We start from the raw sequence: 18,699 nt of genomic DNA, 5'->3' as shown, positions 1-18,699 counted from the left end.
TGAACACAATTTCATTTTATCAGGTGTTACTAAAATGTTAGCTCATCTGGGCATGATCACTGTTGCATCTTCTCTAAGGCTCCCTCTTTGGCGATTTGCTTTAAAGTGCATGATTTTGGGCCAGGCGCAGTGGCTCAAACCTGTAATTCCAGCACTTTGGGAGGTCAAGGCGGGCGGATCACTTTGAGGCCAGGAGTTCGAGACCAGCCTGTCCAACATGGTGAAGCCCCATCTCTACTGAAAGTACAAAAATTAGCTGGGCGTGGTGGCACGTGCCTGTAATCCCAGCTACTCGGGAGGCTGGGGCAGGAGAATCACTTGAACCTGGGAGGTGGAGGTTGCAGTGAGCCAAGATCACACCACTGCACTCCAGCCTGGGTGACAGAGTGAGACTCTGTCTCAAAAAATAAAAATAAAGTGCATGATTTCAGTAGAACAGCCCTGCATTTCTGAGTATATTGTCCTGGCTGCTTATTGACTCTTTGCTGTGTACTGCAGTGGTCCCAGAGTTGAGTGAGATGGATACTACAAAGGCTTCTTATCATCTTGGCGGAAGGCAGGAGAAAGAAAAGGAAAACCTAATGATAGAGGAATAGAGAACAGAGAGGAGCATGTTTTATTACCTTGTATTAATCATTCATGTGTTCTTTAGCCGGGGAAATGTCTGATGAGGAGATAAAAAAGACGACACTAGCTTCAGCTGTAGCCTGTTTAGAAGGCAAGTCACCAGGAGAGAAAGTAGCGATTATCCATCAGCATCTCGGCCGTCGAGAAATGACAGATGTGATCATTGAGACCATGAAGTCCAACCCAGGTATGCTTTCTAAAACCCTGGACTCTCTTTTGTAATGTGAACACTGGTTGCCTATTTTATACACGGTGTTTGATGAGCCTACAATTTCAACATCTAGCATACTTTCGTCTTTCACTACGTGTGTGCTTTATATGACACTGTTAAGCCACATGTTAGTGTTTCCAAATATTTCTTCCAAATTAATCCTAACAGTTGGAGTTGACAATTCAGTTCAGTGACGGGGGGGACTTTTTTTTTTGAGGCAGGGTCTCTGTTGCCCAGGCTAGAGTGCAGTGGTGCAATGTCGGGTCATTACAACCTCAGCCTCCTGGGCTGAAGCAGTCTTCCTGCCTCAGCCTCCCAAGTAGCTGGGATTACAGATGCCCTCTACCACGCCTGGGCAATTTTTGTATTTTCAGTAGAGACAAGGTTTCTCCATGTTAGCCAGGCTGGTCTCATACTCCTGGTCTCAAGTGATCCGCCCGCCTCGGCCTCCCAAAGTGCTGGAATTACAGGTGTGAGCCACCACACCCAGCTACCAGGGAGAATTTCTTACCACCTAGTTCAGTGGCAGATCATTAATGTGTCCAAATAAACATGTCGTGCCTTCCCCTGCTCTGCCAGCTCATTTTTTCTTTCTTTCTTTTCTTTTTTTTTTTTTGAGACAGTCTCACTTTGTCCCCAGGTGGGAGTGCAGTGGCGCGATCTCGGCTTACTGCAACCTCCACCTCCTGGTTTCAAGCAATTCTCCTTCCTCTCTCAGCCTCCCAAGTAGCTGGGACTACAGGTGCACGCTACTACACCCAGCTAATTTTTGTATTTTTGGTAGAGACAGGGTTTCACCATGTGAGCCAGGATGGTCTCAACCTCTTGACCTCCCAAAGTGCTGGGATTACAGGCATGAGCCACTGCACCCGGCCAGCTAGCTCATTTTATCTGCGGAAGTGGCTGTGTAGATAGTACTACATCTCCAACATGGAGGTGGTCAGAACTGGTAGATTTGGATTTCAAACTTAGTAGCCCTGAATGTTTGTCCCAGTTAGGATTTCGTGATAGAAGATACCTGCTTGCATTATGGTATTGCCAAATGTAATAGCCATCCTTAAGTTTCTGAGGGTGTTAATGAGATTTTTATGGAGCAAAGAGAGCTTTAAAGTATGATGCCCTCATAAACTCAGCTATTCTACAAATAATAGCTGTTAATGCATTACATTGTAATTACTCTATCAAAGTTTATTCCTCCGACTTGAAATTTTAATCTAGTTCAAATCCTTCAGCATATGTCCTATCCATTTATAATCTGCTATTTTTTTTTTTTCTTTCTTTTTTATTGATCATTCTTGGGTGTTTCTCGCAGAGGGGGATTTGGCAGGGTCACAGGACAATAGTGGAGGGAAGGTCAGCAGATAAACAAGTGAACAAAGTTCTCTGGTTTTCCTAGGCAGAGGACCCTGCGGCCTTCCGCAGTGTTTGTGTCCCTGGGTACTTGAGATTAAGGAGTGGTGATGACTCTTAACGAACATGCTGCCTTCAAGCATCTGTTTAACAAAGCACATCTTGCACCGCCCTTAATCCATTCAACCCTGAGTGGATACAGCACATGTTTCAGAGAGCACAGGGTTGGGGGTAAGGTCACAGATCAACAGGATCCCAAGGCAGAATAATTTTTCTTAGTACAGAACAAAATGAAAAGTCTCCCATGTCTACCTCTTTCTACACAGACACAGCAACCATCCGATTTCTCAATCTTTTCCCCACCTTTCCCCCCTTTCTATTCCACAAAACCGCCATTGTCTTCATGGCCCGTTCTCAATGAGCTGTTGAGTACACCTCCCAGATGGGGTGGTGGCCGGGCAGAGGAGCTCCTCACTTCCCAGTAGGGGCGGCCGGGCAGAAGCGCCCCTCACCTCCCGGACGGGGCGGCTGGCCGGGCGGGGGGCTGACCCCCCCCACCTCCCTCCCGGACGGGGCGGCTGGCCGGGCGGGGGGCTGACCCCCCACCTCCCTCCCGGACAGGGCGGCTGGCCGGGCAGAGGGGCTCCTCACTTCCCAGTAGGGGCGGCCGGGCAGAGGTGCCCCTCACTTCCCCGACGGGGCGGCTGGCCCGGCGGGGGGCTGACCCCCCCACCTCCCTCCCGGAGGGGGCGGCTGGCCGGGCAGAGGGGCTCCTCACTTCCCTGTAGGGGCGGCCGGGCAGAGGCGCCCCTCACCTCCCGGACAGGGCGGCTGGCCGGGCGGGGGGCTGATCCCCCCACCTCCCTCCCGGACGGGGCGGCTGGCCGGGCGGGGGGCTGACCCCCCCACCTCCCTCCCGGACGGGGCGGCTGGCCGGGCAGGGGGCTGATCCCCCACCTCCCTCCCGGACGGGGCGGCTGGCCGGGCGGGGGGCTGACCCCCCCACCTCCCTCCCGGACGGGGCGGCTGGCCGGGCGGGGGGCTGACCCCCCCACCTCCCTCCCGGACGGGGCGGCTGGCCGGGCGGGGGGCTGACCCCCCACCTCCCTCCCGGACGGGGCGGCTGGCCGGGCGGGGGGCTGACCCCCCCACCTCCCTCCCGGACGGGGCGGCTGGCCGGGCGGGGGGCTGACCCCCCCACCTCCCTCCCGGACGGGGCGGCTGGCCAGGCAGAGGGGCTCCTCACTTCCCAGAAGGGGCGGCCGGGCAGAGGCGCCCCTCACCTCCCGGATGGGGCGGCTGGCCAGGCGGGGGGCTAACCCCCCCACCTCCCTCCCGGACGGGGCGGCTGGCCGGGCTGGGGGCTGACCCCCCCACCTCCCTCCCAGACAGAGCGGCTGGCCGGGCAGAGGGGCTCCTCACTTCCCAGTAGGGGCGGCCGGGCAGAGGCGCCCCCCCCACCTCCTGGACAGGGCGGCTGGCCGGGCAGGGGGCTGATCCCCCCACCTCCCTCCCGGACAGGGCGGCTGGCCAGGCGGGGGGCTGATCCCCCCACCTCCCTCCCGGACGGGGCGGCTGGCCGGGCGGGGGGCTGACCCCCCCACCTCCCTCCTGGACGGGGCGGCTGGCCGGGCAGAGGGGCTCCTCACTTCCCAGTAGGGGCGGCCGGGCAGAGGCACCCCTCGCCTCCCGGACGGGGCGGCTGGCCAGGCGGGGGGCTGACCCCCCCACCTCCCTCCCGGACGAGGCGGCTGGCCGGGCAGAGGGGCTCCTCACTTCCCGGTAGGGGCAGCCGGGCAGAGGTGCCCCTCACCTCCCGGACGGGGCGGCTGGCCAGGCGGGGGGCTGACCCCCCCACCTCCCTCCCAGATGAGGAGGGAGGACGCTCCTCACTTCTCAGACGGGGTGGCTGCCGGGCGGAGGGGCTCCTCACTTCTCAGACGGGGCGGTTGCCAGGCAGAGGGTCTCCTCACTTCTCAGACAGGGCGGCCGGGCAGAGACACTTCTCACATCCCGGACGGGGCGGCAGGGCAGAGGTGCTCCCCACATCTCAGACGATGGGCGGCCGGGCAGAGACGCTCCTCACTTCCCAGATGTGATGGCGGCCGGGAAGAGGCGCTCCACACTTCCTAGATGGGATGGCGGCCGGGCAGAGACGCTCCTCACTTTCCAGACTGGGCAGCCAGGCAGAGGGGCTCCTCACATCCCAGACGATGGGCAGTCAGGCGGAGACGCTCCTCACTTCCCAGACGGGGTGGCTGCCAGGCAGAGGCTGCAATCTCGGCACTTAGGGAGGCCAAGGCAGGCGGCTGGGAGGTGGTTGTAGCGAGCTGAGATCACGCCACTGCACTCCAGCCTGGGCGCCATTGAGCACTGAGTTAACGAGACTCCGTCTGCAATCCCGGCACCTCGGGAGGCCGAGGCTGGCGGATCACTCGCGGTTAGGAGCTGGAGACCAGCCCAGCTGACACATCGAAACCCCGTCTCCACCAAAAAAATTCGAAAACCAGTCAGGCGTGGCGGCGCACGCCTGCAATCGCAGGCACTCGGCAGGCTGAGGCAGGAGAATCGGGCAGGGAGGTTGCAGTGAGCTGAGATGGCAGCAGTACCGTCCAGCTTCGGCTCGGCATCAGAGGGAGACCGTGGAAAGAGGGGAGAGGGGAGAGGGGAGAGGGGAGACGGGGGAGGGGGGAGGGGAGAGGGGAGAGGGGAGAGGGAGCTCTATCTCAATCTGCTATTTTTTAACTGGTGAAAGATGAACTAAAAACTACAGTGGAAGAAAGGAAGTCTTCAGAAGCCTCCCCCACTGCGCAAAGAAGTAAAGATCACAGTAAGGAATGCATAAACGCTGCCCCAGATTCTCCGTCCAAACAGCTTCCAGACCAGATTTCATTCTTCAGTGGAAATCCATCAGTTGAAATAGTTCATGGTATTATGCACCTATATAAGACAAAGTAAGAAAACCCTCTTTTCTTGGGGGTTAGTCAATTTTTTATTTTTTATTTTTTTTTTGCTTTGCTTTAGCGTAGTCTCTTGTCCTGAAGGAAAGTGGGTATTTTAAGCTTCAAAATAATAATACTTTTGTCTGTTGTATGTTAGAGAATTCTCAGATGTTTTACATTTGATTAATCTTGTGGATTGGGTCAAAGCTTTTCCTTATAAAAGAAATGCTTGTGGATACACTTAAGAGAATATGTGGGAAAAATGTTTTCTTTTTTTTTTTTTGAAATGGAGTTTCGGTCTCGTTGCCCAGGCTGGAGTGCAATGGCGCGATCTCAGATCACTGCATCTTCTGCCTCCTGAGTTCAAGTGATTCTCCTTCCTCAGCCTCCCAAGTAGCTGGGATTACAGGTGCCCACCACCACACCTAGCTAATTTTTTGTATTTTTAGTAGAGATGGGGTTTCACCATGTTGGCCAGGCTGGTCTTGAACTCCGACCTCAGGTTATCCGCCCGCCTCAGCCTCCCAAAGTGCTGGGATTACAGGCGTGAGCCACTGTGCCCTGCCAGGAAAATGTTTTCTTAGCAGATAGGCATGGAAGGTGATGGGGAATTGAAAGGACAAAGAAAATGATCCACAGCATCTTTGTAGTCTCATGTCTCCACCAAATCTTTACTGAAGAGGCTGCTAAGAAGTCAGTTAACTCATTACAATTTTATTACCTCTTTTTTACCATTTTCTGTGGTTCAAACAAAGCTTGCTAGAGCCCCAAGGAAAGGAAGCATTTGGCTAGATAATCCACAAGCCCAGCCACTACCTTCTTGGGTAATGGTAGCTGATACCTTAAGGCCGTTCTTGTGCTAACTCATTTGCCAGATCTCTACTGGGAAAACAGTGACTATTCAGGTAGCCATTTTGTTTTTTGTTTTGTTTTTTTGTTTTTTTTTTGAGACAGGGTCTCACTCCATAACTCAGGCTGGAGTGCAGTGGTGCAATCCTGGCTCACTGCAACCTCCCCTCCCGGGTTCAAGCAATTCTCCTACCTCAGAGTAGCTGGGACCACAGGTGCACACCACCACGCCCAGTTAATTTTTTTTTTTTTTTGGCAGAGATGGGGTTTCATCATGTTGGCTAGGCTGGTCTCGAACTCCTAACCTCAAGTGATCAGCCCACCTCAGCCTCCCAAAGTGTTGGGATTACAGGTGTGAGTCACCGCACCCGGCACAGGTAGCCATTCTGGATCACAGCTGTCAAGTGAGTTTGCAGCATTTCAAAAAACAAATTGCATTGTGGGAGGATTTTCTTTCCTCTCTATTCCAGCCATCTCAACTTGGTAACACTTCCTGTAATCCTCAGTTACATCCTCATGGTTTAGAATTCTCTCTTGCCGGGCGTGGTGGCTCACGCCTGTAATCCCAGTACTTTGCGAGGCCGAGGCGGGGGATCACGAGGTCAGGAGTTCGAAACCAGGCTGGCCAACATAGTGAAACCCCATCTCTACTAAAAATACAAAAATTAGCCCAGCGTGGTGGCACGCGTCTGTAATCCCAGCTACTTGGGAGGCTGAGCAGGAGAATTGCTTGAACCCAGGAGTCAGAGGTTGCAGTGAGCCGAGACCATGCAGCAAGACTCTGAAAGAAAAAAAGACAGAATTCTCTCGTATATTTAGAGCTGTTTTTTTAGGCCTTTTAAGAGAGGTCCATAGCCAGAGTTGTGCTTTTAAGTTAACCAGTGACAGATTTTTTTTTTTTTTTTTTTTGAGATGGAGTCTTGCTCTGTGGCCCAGGCTGGAGTGCAATGGCGCGATATTGGCTCACTGCAAGCTCCGCCTCCCAGGTTCACACCATTCTCCTGCCTCAGCCTCCCAAGTAGCTGGGACTATAAGCACCTGCCACCATGCCCGGCTAATTTTTTTTGTATTTTTAGTAGAGTTGGGGTTTCACTGTGTTAGCCAGGATGGTCTCGATCTCCTGACCTCGTGATCCACCCGCCTCGGCCTGCCAAAGTGCTGGGATTACGAGCATGAGCTACTGTGCCTGGCCACCAGTGACAGATTATTATTCAAACATTGATGAGAGTAAAACACTGCAAATTTGCCGAATGCAGATTTATAACCGTAATAAATGTTGAACTGAAGATTGAAAAGTCCAATAGGGGGTATAATATAGAACAATTCATTAATGAAATATTACAATTTTTATTTTTTCCTGTTTTCTTGGACATAAAAGTTGTCTAGTATTGTTTAAACTAACCATACCTCATCTATTCAAGACACTCTAATTTTTTTTTTGTTAGTAAGATGACCTCCTTAAAAGAAGATGTGCGGCGCAGTGCCATGCTGTGTATTCTCACAGTCCCTGCTGCAATGACCAGTCATGACCTTATGAAGTTTGTTGCCCCATTTAACGAAGTAATTGAACAAATGAAAATCATCAGAGACTCTACTCCCAACCAATATATGGTGCTGATAAAGTTTAGTGCACAGGTAAAAGTTATTAAATTTATTAAAAATCTCTTTGCCTCAGAAACTGTGGTATTCAAACTGATAGTAGCTGTGTGTGATTTACAACATTTTGCACTTAAGATTCTTGAGATGTCTTCTAAGATATAATTGTAATTCTAGATGTATTTCTAAATTCATTAGCATAAATACAATTATAACGTATACACTTTTTTTTTTTCGGTAGAGATGAGATCTTGCTGTGTTTTCCAGGCTACTCTTGGCCTCAAGCAATCCTCCTGCCTTGGCCTCCCAAAGTGCTGGGATTACAGATGCTCTGAGCCACTGCACCTGGCCTCATGCCCATGATTTTTTATAGATCAGATCGAGTATGAAGTTTAGGGTTTTGCAAGGAGGCAGAGGTTGCAGAAAGCTGACATCACACCACTGCACTCCAGCCTGGGTAGCAAGAGTGAGACTCCGTCTCAAAAAAAAAAAAAAAAAAATCTAGTGTTTTTTTTTTGTTTGTTTCTTTTTGAGACGAATTCTCGCTCTGTCGCCCAGGCTGGAGTGCAGTGGTGTGGTATCGGCTCACTGCAACCTCCGCCTCCCGGGTTCAAGCGATTTTCCTGCCTCAACCTCCTGAGTAGCTGGGACTACAGGCATGCACCACCATGCCTGGCTAATTTTTGTATTTTTAGTGGAGACAGAGTTTCACTATGTTGGCCAGGCTGGTTTCGAACTCCTGACCTTGTGATCCACCCGCCTCAGTCTCCCAAAGTGCTAGGATTACAGGCGTGAGCCATCATGCCCGGCCTGTTTGTTTTTTTAAACAAGCAGTAACTATTCCAGAAAAGCAGTGGTTCCCAGACTTTTTGAAGTTAACACCATCTTATTATTTTTCCATTACCCCCACTTCTTTCTTTCTTTTTTTTTTTTTTTTTTTTTGAGACGGAGTTTCACTCTTGTTGCCCAGGCTGGAGTGCAATGGCACGATCTCAGCTCACAGCAACCTCCGCCTCCTGGGTTCAAGCCATTCTGCCTCAGCCTCCGGAGTAGCTGGGATTATAGGCATGCACCACCATGCCTGGCTAATTTTGTATTTTCAGTAGAGGCGGAGTTTCTCCATGTTGGTCAGGCTGGTCTCAAACTCTGGACCTCAGGTGATCTGCCCGCCCCAGCCTCCCAAAGTGCTGGGATTACAGGCGTGAGCCACTGCACCCGGCCTCATTCTCTTTTTAGTGGGGGAAGAGTGTACCTGTTCTGTGATCTCCAGAGAGAAGCTTTAGTGTGGAGTTCTGTCTGCAAGAGAGTACACAGTTATTATGTTTTATGTTTACAAAGTACCCCATCATTTAGGGAGACATTTAAAAGGTTTCCATTATCCTTTGGATTTAAAGTTTACAAGTTGACATTAAGAACAGAAAAGCACTTGAATAGCTCCTTTCACTGTCTGTCAGAAAGCCTTCCAAGAGTGCCAAGGAGCTTTGCAAACCATGGGAAAATCGTGCCTTAAGCCATTTCAGTCTGGTAGCACATGTAATAATAAGGATAATGATGATAATATCCAACGTTTATCGATGGCTTCTGTATCACTCACTGTGCTAAGTGTTCAATACACTTTGTCTCATTTAATCCTCACTACAATCCCTTGCGGAAACTGTGTTGTTATCTTTGTTTTACAGATGAGGAGGGTGCCTGCAGAGGGAGATACGTGGTTTGCCCAGGGTTACATAGCTAGACATAAATGACAAGCAAGAGTGTGGCACCCTCACTTTTAATTCCAGGGACGCGTTCCTCTTCTAGTAGGAGTGGGATGAAGGTGTGGGGAAGGGAGGCGGTTGTTTGTGAGACCTTCTATGACAGCAGTATTGTTACAGTTTCTACTTAACAACTAGGGCAATAAGCAAGTAACAAAGGAAAAGACCCAGAAATAGATTGGGAAAAAAATGTTTAAGAGCACTTAGGCTTTTGAAATAGTCTGAAGTCGTATAAATCCACCACAGTCACCTGTTTAATAAACCCACACAGTTCCCTATAACAAGTATTGCCCTTCATAATGTGCAGGTAGTACTGTGGATATTTACTGTGAATGAATTTTCCTTGTACATCTGCACTATCCTTCCCCTTGTGTCTTTTGATCAAGTGAAGGTTGCTCAAGTTGACATGTTTTTCTGAGACTGCGAAACAGGTTGCTGCATGTTCTTCCCCATGGGGCTAGAACCCTTTATCTTGGTATCATGAGTTGTATTATTTATTGCTAACTCTGGGTCTTAGGGGCTAATCCCTATCATCCTAACAGGGATTTTCTAATACCTAATAATACCCTCTTGGTGTAAGACTGGAAGTTAAACTAATATCGGCTGTAGTGAGAATAATAGGCTCAGTAGCTACCAACTCTGAAGCACTTACTAGAGACCGGACCCTGTGCCAAGTGCTTTCCATGCATTGCCTCCTTGAATCCTCTCAACGATGCCATGTTGGCCAGGTGCAGTGGCTCATGCCTTTAATCCCAGCACTTTGGGAGAGACCAAGGTGGGCGGAACACTTGAGGGCAGTGGTTTGAGACCAGCCTGGCCAACATGGCAAAAGCCTATGTCTACTAAAAATATAAAACTTAGCTGGATGTGGTGGCGCACGCCTGTAATCTCAGCCACTTGAAAGGCTGAGGCAGGAGAAACTATTGAACCTGGGATGTGGAGGTTGCAGTGAGTCAAGATCACACCACTGTACTCCAGCCTGGGCAACAGAGCGAGACTCTGTCTCAAAAAAAAAAAATGTCATGTATTTTACAGTTGAGGAAACAGGCACAGATATGTCACTTGCCTGCAGCCAAACAGCTAGTAGGTGTCAGAGTTAGGGTTCAAACCTAGGCAGCCTGACTCCATAGCCTGGGCACCTAACTACGTTTTTATTCTTTTCCTCACCACAGATTTTTAAATAAGGACTTATAAGCCTTCTCTTTATCTTTGGTAATTTTTGAATTTCTGTTGGCCTTAGCTTTAGCTGGAAGAGTTGTGAGGCCAGGTGTGGTGGCTCATGTCTGTAATCCCAACACCTTGGGAGGCCAAGACAGGAGTATTGCTTAAGGCCAGGGGTTCAAGACCAGCCTGGGCAACATGGCAAGATCCTGTTTCTTAAAAAATTTTTTTAAAAGATCAAAAAAAAAGGGGGGGTGTGCTTACAAATTTGTAGTGTGACCCTTAGGAAACTTGGTCTTTGGGTAGAGAATTTACAGTTCTTCAGGACATAGGAAAAGCAGAAGGAAGTTCAATTTTGTTGTTCTTGGGGGCAGAAAAGGACAGATGACCACTTAATAGAGTATGTTGGCTTTTTTCACCTGCATGCTTAGTTACCACAGCCTTAGCAGACACCTCCTTGGAGAAGTAGAGGTATGTTCTCAACACTGTAGTTGATTCCTGTGACAGCGAAGGAACTTGATCATAATGGATTTGTCTTTTTCTGAGTTAATCCTCAGAAGAGAACAATAAAACCAAAGGACTAGAAGGAAACAAAAGCCAGGTTTATTTAAAGTTTTGGGTCCACACAATGCAAACATTTTCAATAAAAGCTGTTTCTGCAATGTTCTTGGCAGTTAGCTTCAGGCTTTTGTTTAGTGCATTTAGATGGTGAGTTGAAGTAGGAACCATGTGTAGTTTGTTCCCTACTCTCTACCTAGTACATAGCACAGGGCCTGGCACATACTAGATGCTCAGAAAATATGTGAACAGGCGAAGGTGCATTTCTAATACCAAGATTTTAAAGAAGAGATCAATATGTTAATTGGGAAATCTCAGCTGTTTAGTGATGTTGTTGTTACAAAAAAGTACTTTTTCTTTTTACTTTTTTCATTTCTGCCACAATCATCCTAGTGTAGGCCACCATGACAACTCACCTACATGCTTCTTCTCCTTTTTTATTTTATTTTATTTTTTTGGAGACAAGGTCTCACTCTGCTGCATAGGCTGGACTGCAGTGGCACGATCTCGGCTCACTGCAGCTTTCACCTCCTGGGCTCAAGCTATCCTCCCACCTCAGCCTCTCAAATAGCTGGGACTACAGGCTTCCACCCCCATGCCCGGCTAATTTTTGTATTTTTTGTACAGATGGGGTTTCGCCACGTTGCCCAGGCTGGTCTCAAACTCCTGGGCTCAGGTAGCAGAAAGGAATAATTCATTGAATGGTTTTGGTCACATGCCTTATCCTTTCCTGTAGAGGAGGCTGGTCGTTTAGTGAGCATTTGCAGAGCTCTATACCCCAAGAGGGCTCTACCAGCCCCTGGTGGTGCCTGAGGCTCTGAGGAGATGAGAGAAGGCCCTGACTTTCAGGCAGTCCGTTTTCTCCTGGTGAATCCATGTGCTGACTTTGCTGCTTACTCAGCCAAAAGCATTTCAAGAAATCGTTGCTCCTGAAGAATGGGGGAAACCATATTAGGTTGTAACCTCTTAGTATTAAAGAGGCTTCTTCTCCAACAGCTGGCTTTAAACATTTTCAAATTATAATGCACTATGCTCAGTACACGGATTATTTTCTTAAGTAAAGCCTCTCCACCCCGACCTGCTGCCACTCTGCCCCTCCAAAATAAAAGTATGTTCAGAATTGATCATCCTTCCTCAGCTGCTTAGCTCACTTGGTCATGTTAAGAAAGCATAAGTAGCCAGGCGCGGTGGCTTACGCCTGTAATCCTAACACTTTGGGAGACCGAGGTGGGTGGATTGCCAGAGCTCAGGAGTTGGAGACGAGCCTGGGTAACTTGGTGAAACCCTGTGTCTACTAAAATACAAAAAATTAGCTGGGTGTGTTGGCGTATGCCTATAATCCCAGCTACACAGGAGACTGAGACAGGAGAATTGCTTGAACCTGGGAGGCAGAGGTTGCAGTGAGCCGACGTCATGCCATTGCTCTCCAGCCTGGGTGACAGAGCGAGACACCATCTCAAAAAAAAAAGGTGGGGGGGAAGCATAAGTAATCAAGAATTCACAATTACATCATTAGAGGGGAATTAAAAGCTGTCGAGAAGCTTACAGTGTCTGTGAGATTCAGAACCTTGTGAGGGTGGACAGGCAGGACTATTTTTGCCTGGTGCAGCCCTGAATCTCTTCCTTAAGGTTGACGATGCTGCATTTCCTGTTGCAGAATTCCCAGAAGCAGCCTGTCAATGTTGGTAGGGCCAAAGCACATAACTTTCTCTGTTTGGATTAATGCCCGTGTGGGAATAAAATCCAGACAAGCCTTGGCCTCCCCGCTTGCCTCAAAAAATTGGCTGAGTTTAAAAACTGGAATCGTCTCCGTTGCTTGCTACTAAGGCTAGACTAGAAGGTTCTGTTTACCTGTGTCCATTTCATAGACGCACATGTGCCTTTGCAGCTTTGCCTCAAGGGGACTGTTTCTCCACATTTCACCCATTTTCTAATGCTAGGGAATGAGACTGTTAGTATTTTAAAGGCTGGTTCATCTTGGGCCCCTTGACCTTGACCAAGAGCTTTGCTTTTGGTATTGGACACTAGGTGGTGGTTTAAGACCTCCTGATGGGACCCATTAGATGGGATCTAACTATCATATATTATTATTATTATTTGATTTATTAAAGAGTAGTTGGGGCCGGGCGCGGTGGCTCACGCCTGTAATCCCAGCACTTTGGGAGGCCGAGGCGGGCGGATCACGAGGTCAGGAGATCGAGACCATCCTGGCTAACACGGTGAAACCCCGTCTCTACTAAAAATACAAAAAAAAAATTAGCCGGGCGTGGTAGCGGGCACCTGTAGTCCCAGCTACTCGGGAGGCTGAGGCAGGAGAATGGCGTGAACCCGGGAGGCGGAGCTTGCAGTGAGCCGAGATCGCGCCACTGCACTCCAGCCTGGGCGACAGAGCGAGACTCCGTCTCAAAAAAAAAAAAAAAAAAAAAAAAAAAAGAGTAGTTGGTTTTTCATCTCATACCAGTTCCCCTGGTCTTTTATTTTTTTCTAACATAAGTGCTGACATTTTCTTTTTTTTTTTTTTTTTCTTTTTGAGATGAAGTTTCGCTCTTGTTGCCCATGCTAGAGTACAATGGCCCGATCTCAGCTCATCGCAACCTCTGCATCCTGGGTGCAAGCGATTCTCCTGCCTCAGCCTCCCGAGTAGCTGGGATTATAGGCGTGGGCCACCATGCCCGGCTAATTTTGTATTTTTAGTAGAGACAGGGTTTCTCCGTGTTGGTCAGGCTGGTCTCAAACTCCTCACCTTAGGTGATCCGCCCGCCTCGGCCTCCCAAAGCGCTGGGATTACAGGCGTGAGCCACCACGCCCAGCCCAATGCTGACATTTCCTTAAAGAGTTCTTTCATAACAAGCGTCAGTTATTATTTGGTTCCAGGCTTTGCAGAAATGAGTGTTTACTTTCAGCTGCACAAGTGATGACTAGAGGGAAAAAAAACTGCTATTAATGGAAATGTTGACTGTTGCTGGTTGAATATTAACATTGTACCAGCTTTCAGCTTGTTGCACTTCAGTACCTTCTGCCAGTTCAAGTAAAAACTCTGTTGTAGCCCAGGAAATACTGTAAACATGGAATATTGACTTACAGAGTGTGATTAGCCTACCAATCAGCTTCAGTAGATGTGACTTTTGGTGGTTGCTTTCTCTCCTAAGTATAAATTTTAAAAGCTGATGAGAATGAATAAAGCCATGCATATTGAATATAAAGCAGATTTTCAGGGTATCTGTCTTAATTTTTTTCCTTTTCCCCATTGGTGTACATAGGCTGATGCAGATAGTTTTTATATGACATGCAATGGCCGCCAGTTCAACTCAATAGAAGATGACGTTTGCCAGCTAGTGTATGTGGAAAGAGCTGAAGTGCTCAAATCTGAAGATGTAAGTGTGAATTGTTCCTATATTTAATTAAAATATATCAGATTGGTGTAAAATTGAATGCTAAGGTATCTGTGAAATACCCAGAATAGGCCAGTCCATAGACACAGAAAGTAGACTGGTGGTTATCAGGGCAGGAAGAGACGAATGGGGAGTGCCTGCTAACAGGATACAGGCTTTCTTCTGGAAGTGATGGACGTGTTCTAGAATTAGATAGTGATGACAGTTGCACAACCTTGTGAATATACTACAAGCCAATGAACTGTATACTTTAAAATAGAGAATTTTATTGAATTTCTCATTTTCTAAAATTTCAAAAAACGTAAAAAAAAAAAGAAAAAAGATACTGCATTGTTGAAATTGAGTGTTTATCAATTCTAGATCAACGAAGCCTGGAGCTGAAAATAAATGTTTTTGTTTTCAATATTAACCCTTAATTGTCTTCCTAATTCTTGTTTCTGCATTTTTGAGACAGGGTCTCGCTGTGTCACCTAGGCTGGAGCACAGTGGTGTGACCTTGGCTCACTGCAGCCTCTGTCTCTCCAGTTCAAGCATCTGCTAGCCTCAGCCTCCTGGGTAGCTGGGACTACAAGTGTGTACCACCACGCCTGGCTAATTTTTTAAATTTGTTTTAGAGACAAGATCACCCTGGCCGGGCGCAGTGGTTCCTGCCTATAATCCCAGCTCTTTGGGAGGCTGAGGTGACGGATCGCTTGAGCACAGGAGTTGGGAGGCCGAGGTGATGGATTGCTTGAGCGTAGGAATTCGAGACCAGGCTGGGCAACATGATGAAACCCTGTCTCTACAAAAAATACAAAAATTAGCCAGGTGTAATGCTGAGCACCTTTGGTCCCAGCTACTCAGGACCCTGAAGCAGGAAGATCACCTGAGTCGGGGGAGGTCCAGGCTATAGTGAGCCGTGATCTTGCCATTGCACTCTAGCCTGGGCAACAGTGAGACCCTGTCTCAAAAAAAAAAAAAAGTCTCCCTGTTACCCAGACTGTTCTTGAACTCCTCAGCTCAAGCATTTTTCCCACCATGGCTTCCCAAAGTGCTGGGATTACAAGTGTGAGCGACTGTGCCTGGCCTCTTGATTCCGTTTTTTTTGTTTTGTTTTGGAGACAGAGTGTCACTCTGTTGCCCAGGCTGGAGTGCAATGGCACTCTCTTGGCTCACTGCAACCTCCACCTCCCAGGTTCAGGCGATTCTTGTGCCTCACCCTCCTGAGTAGCTGGGATTACAGGCATATGCCACTATGCCGGGCTAATTTTTTTATTTTTAGTGGAGATGGGGTTTCACCACACTGGCCAGGCTAGTCTTGAACTCCTGGCCTCAAGTGATCCGCCCACCTTGGCCTCCCAAAGTGCTGGGATTACAAGCATGAGCCACTGTGCATGGCGTTGATTCTGTTTTGATAGCAATTTGTGATGGCTCTGATCTTTCACTCCCATGGGAACCTTTCCTATATTATGTGGTCACTGGAATCATTTTGTAAAGTAGCAATACAGCTCTTTATTTTAAGATATATTTTAAGATTAAGATTTCTTTTTCCTTTCTTTTTTTTTTTGGAGACATGAGTCTCACTCTGTCACCCAGGCTGGAGTATAGTGGCGTGATCTTGGCTCACTATAACCGCCACCTCCCAGGTTCAGGCAATTCTCGTGCCTCAGAATCCTAAGTGGCTAGGACTATAGGCATGCGCCATCACTCCCGGCTACTTTTTGTATTTTTAGTAGAGATGGGGTTTTGCCATGTTGGCCAGGCTGGTCTCAAACTTCTGATCTCAGGTGATTGGCCCACTTTGGCCTCCCAAAGTGTTAGGATTACAGGCATGAGCCACCGCGCCCGGCCAGATTTCTTTTATTTTAAATTGGACCTGGGCCAGATGCGATGTCTCATGCTTGTAATCCCAGCACTTTAGAAGGCCAAGGCAGGCGGATAACTTGAGGTCAGGAGTTTGAGACCAGCCTGGCCAACATGAGGAAACTCATCTCTACTAAATATACAAAAATTAGCCTGGTGTGGTGGCAGATGCCTGTAGTCTCAGCTACTCCGGAGGCTGAGGCAGAATTGCTTAAACCCCGGAGGCCGAGGTTGCAGTGAGCTGAGATTGCACCACTGCACTCTAGCCTGGGCAACAGAACAAGACTCCCATCTAAAAAATAAAATTAAAAAATTAAGTAGACCTGAAGGTCTTTTTACTTTGAGATCCGCTTGATGGAAGTTAGTTCTGAGTAGATTGTTTTAGCATTTGATTAGGTGAAATCAAAATTTGATAAGTGGGTGGCGGGGGAAAATGGTGGATGGGAGAGAAGAAGGCTGAAAAGTCTCAGCGAGCTGGAGCTGCCAGAGGACCTGAAGAAGAGGCAGAAAAACTTGTGAAAACTAAAACTGTTTCTTCCAGTAATGGAGGGGAAAGTTCCAGTCGCAGCATTGAGAAACGGTCAGCTGAAGAAGAAGCTGCAGACCTCCCAACAAAGCCTACAGTGATCTCCAAGTTTGGATTTGCCTTAGTTGGATGACAAAGAAAGCATCAACAATATCCATCAAACTTGGATCAAATAAGCCAAAAGAAACTGTTCCAACTCTTGCTCCAAACACTTTTTCAGGAGCAGCAGCTTTTAATGAAGATGAAGATAGTGAACCAGAGGAAATCTCCAGAAGCAAAGATGAAGATGAAGAATATTGGAAGGGATACACCAACATCAGCTGGACCAAACTCCTTCAATAAAAGAAAGCATGGGTTTTTTGATAACCAGAAGCTATGGGAGCGAAATATAAAATCTTATGTTGGAAATGTCAATGACCAAGACAATTAAACAATGTTTTGAAATTGGGGTGTGGGGTGGGTGTAAACTTAAAAGGAACAGTTTCCTTTTTTAAAGAATGGTATAGGGCCGGGTGCGGTGGCTCACGCCTGTAATCCCAGCACTTTGGGAGGCCGAGGCGGGCGGATCACGAGGTCAGGAGATCGAGACCATCCTGGCTAACACGGTGAAACCCCGTCTCTACTAAAAATACAAAAAATTAGCCGGGCGTGGTAGCGGGCGCCTGTAGTCCCAGCTACTCGGGAGGCTGAGGCAGGAGAATGGCGTGAACCCGGGAGGCGGAGCTTGCAGTGAGCCGAGATCGCGCCACTGCACTCCAGCCTGGGCGACAGAGCGAGACTCCGTCTCAAAAAAAAAAAAAAAAAAAAAAAGAATGGTATAAGACTATTTTTGGAGCCACTTTTTTTCTCTTTCATTTTTTGTTTAAATATTGAGCTGTACACTAATAAATTAGGGTTCAAAATTAGAGGTAATTTATGTTTTATATACAGATTTCAAGACATTTGCTAATTTTGTAGTTTCATGTGATTAGTTTCCAAAGGTTACAGATAATAAATCAGAAATGGTACCTTTTTAAGGATTGCATATATTTTTAGAGACAACTATTAACACATTAAGAGGGAAGCAAAGCTGGGCATGGTGGCTCACACCTGTAATCCCAGCACTTCGGGAGGCGAAGGCAGGCGGATCACCTGAGGTCGGGAGTTCAAGACCAACCTGACCAACATGAAGAAACCCCGTCTCTACTAAAAATACAAAATTAGCCAGGCATGGTGGCGTATGCCTGTAATCCTAGCTACTCAGGAGGCTGAGGTAGAATCACTTGAACCCAGGAGGCAGAGGTTGCGGTGAGCCAAGATCACACCATTGCACTCCAGCCTGGGCAACAAGAGCGAAACTCCGTCTCAAAAAAAAAAAGAGAGAAGCAAATAGTTATTGTTTGTTTAAAACTGTAAGCAGTTACTCTCTTAACTCCCTTATTACCTAAACTTGTCTGGCTCCCAGGAACAGCCTTCTAGAGACAGGGAGTATTGGGAGGAAAACGTTACTTAACTATTGACTGAACGTAAATTTAGATAAAATTAAAATGCAGCTTTTTTCCTTATAGGCATTTGTTTTGTTTCAAGTCATCATAAAGTAGGTATTGCATTGCTATCAGTGGATACAGATGCTTAGCTCTTAAAAGAATTTTTTTTGGCCAGACGCAGTGGCTCACGCCTGTAATCCCAGCACTTTGGGAGGTTGAGGGTGGATCACGAGGTCAGGAGATCGAGACCATCCTGGTTAACATGGTGAAAACCGATCTCTACTAAAAATACAAAAAATTAGCTAGGCGTTGTGGTGGGCACCTGTAGTCCCAGCTACTCGGGAGGCTGAGGCAGGAGAATGGCGTGAACCCAGGAGGCGGAGCTTGCAGTGAGCCGAGATTGTGCCACTGCACTCCAGCCTGGG

General features: G+C 48.1%; 1 protein-coding gene across 1 annotated transcript in view; it reads left to right on the top strand.

The window, feature by feature from the left end:
* BRAP (BRCA1 associated protein) overlaps window positions 1–18,699 on the top strand; it is a 47,089-nt gene that overhangs the window by 2,108 nt on the left and 26,282 nt on the right. The window contains exons 2-5 of the mRNA XM_003832462.4: window positions 653–814; window positions 4,944–5,142; window positions 7,425–7,614; window positions 14,309–14,422. Of these exons, the coding sequence (XP_003832510.1) occupies window positions 653–814; window positions 4,944–5,142; window positions 7,425–7,614; window positions 14,309–14,422 (665 nt within the window). The remainder of the gene's footprint in view (window positions 1–652; window positions 815–4,943; window positions 5,143–7,424; window positions 7,615–14,308; window positions 14,423–18,699) is intronic.

The sequence above is a fragment of the Pan paniscus genome, chromosome 10 (genome assembly GCF_029289425.2).
Source record: "Pan paniscus chromosome 10, NHGRI_mPanPan1-v2.0_pri, whole genome shotgun sequence".
Taxonomy (NCBI): domain Eukaryota; kingdom Metazoa; phylum Chordata; class Mammalia; order Primates; family Hominidae; genus Pan; species Pan paniscus.
Note: the sequence above shows the minus strand (reverse complement) of the source record. Positions and strands in the feature narration are given on the sequence as shown.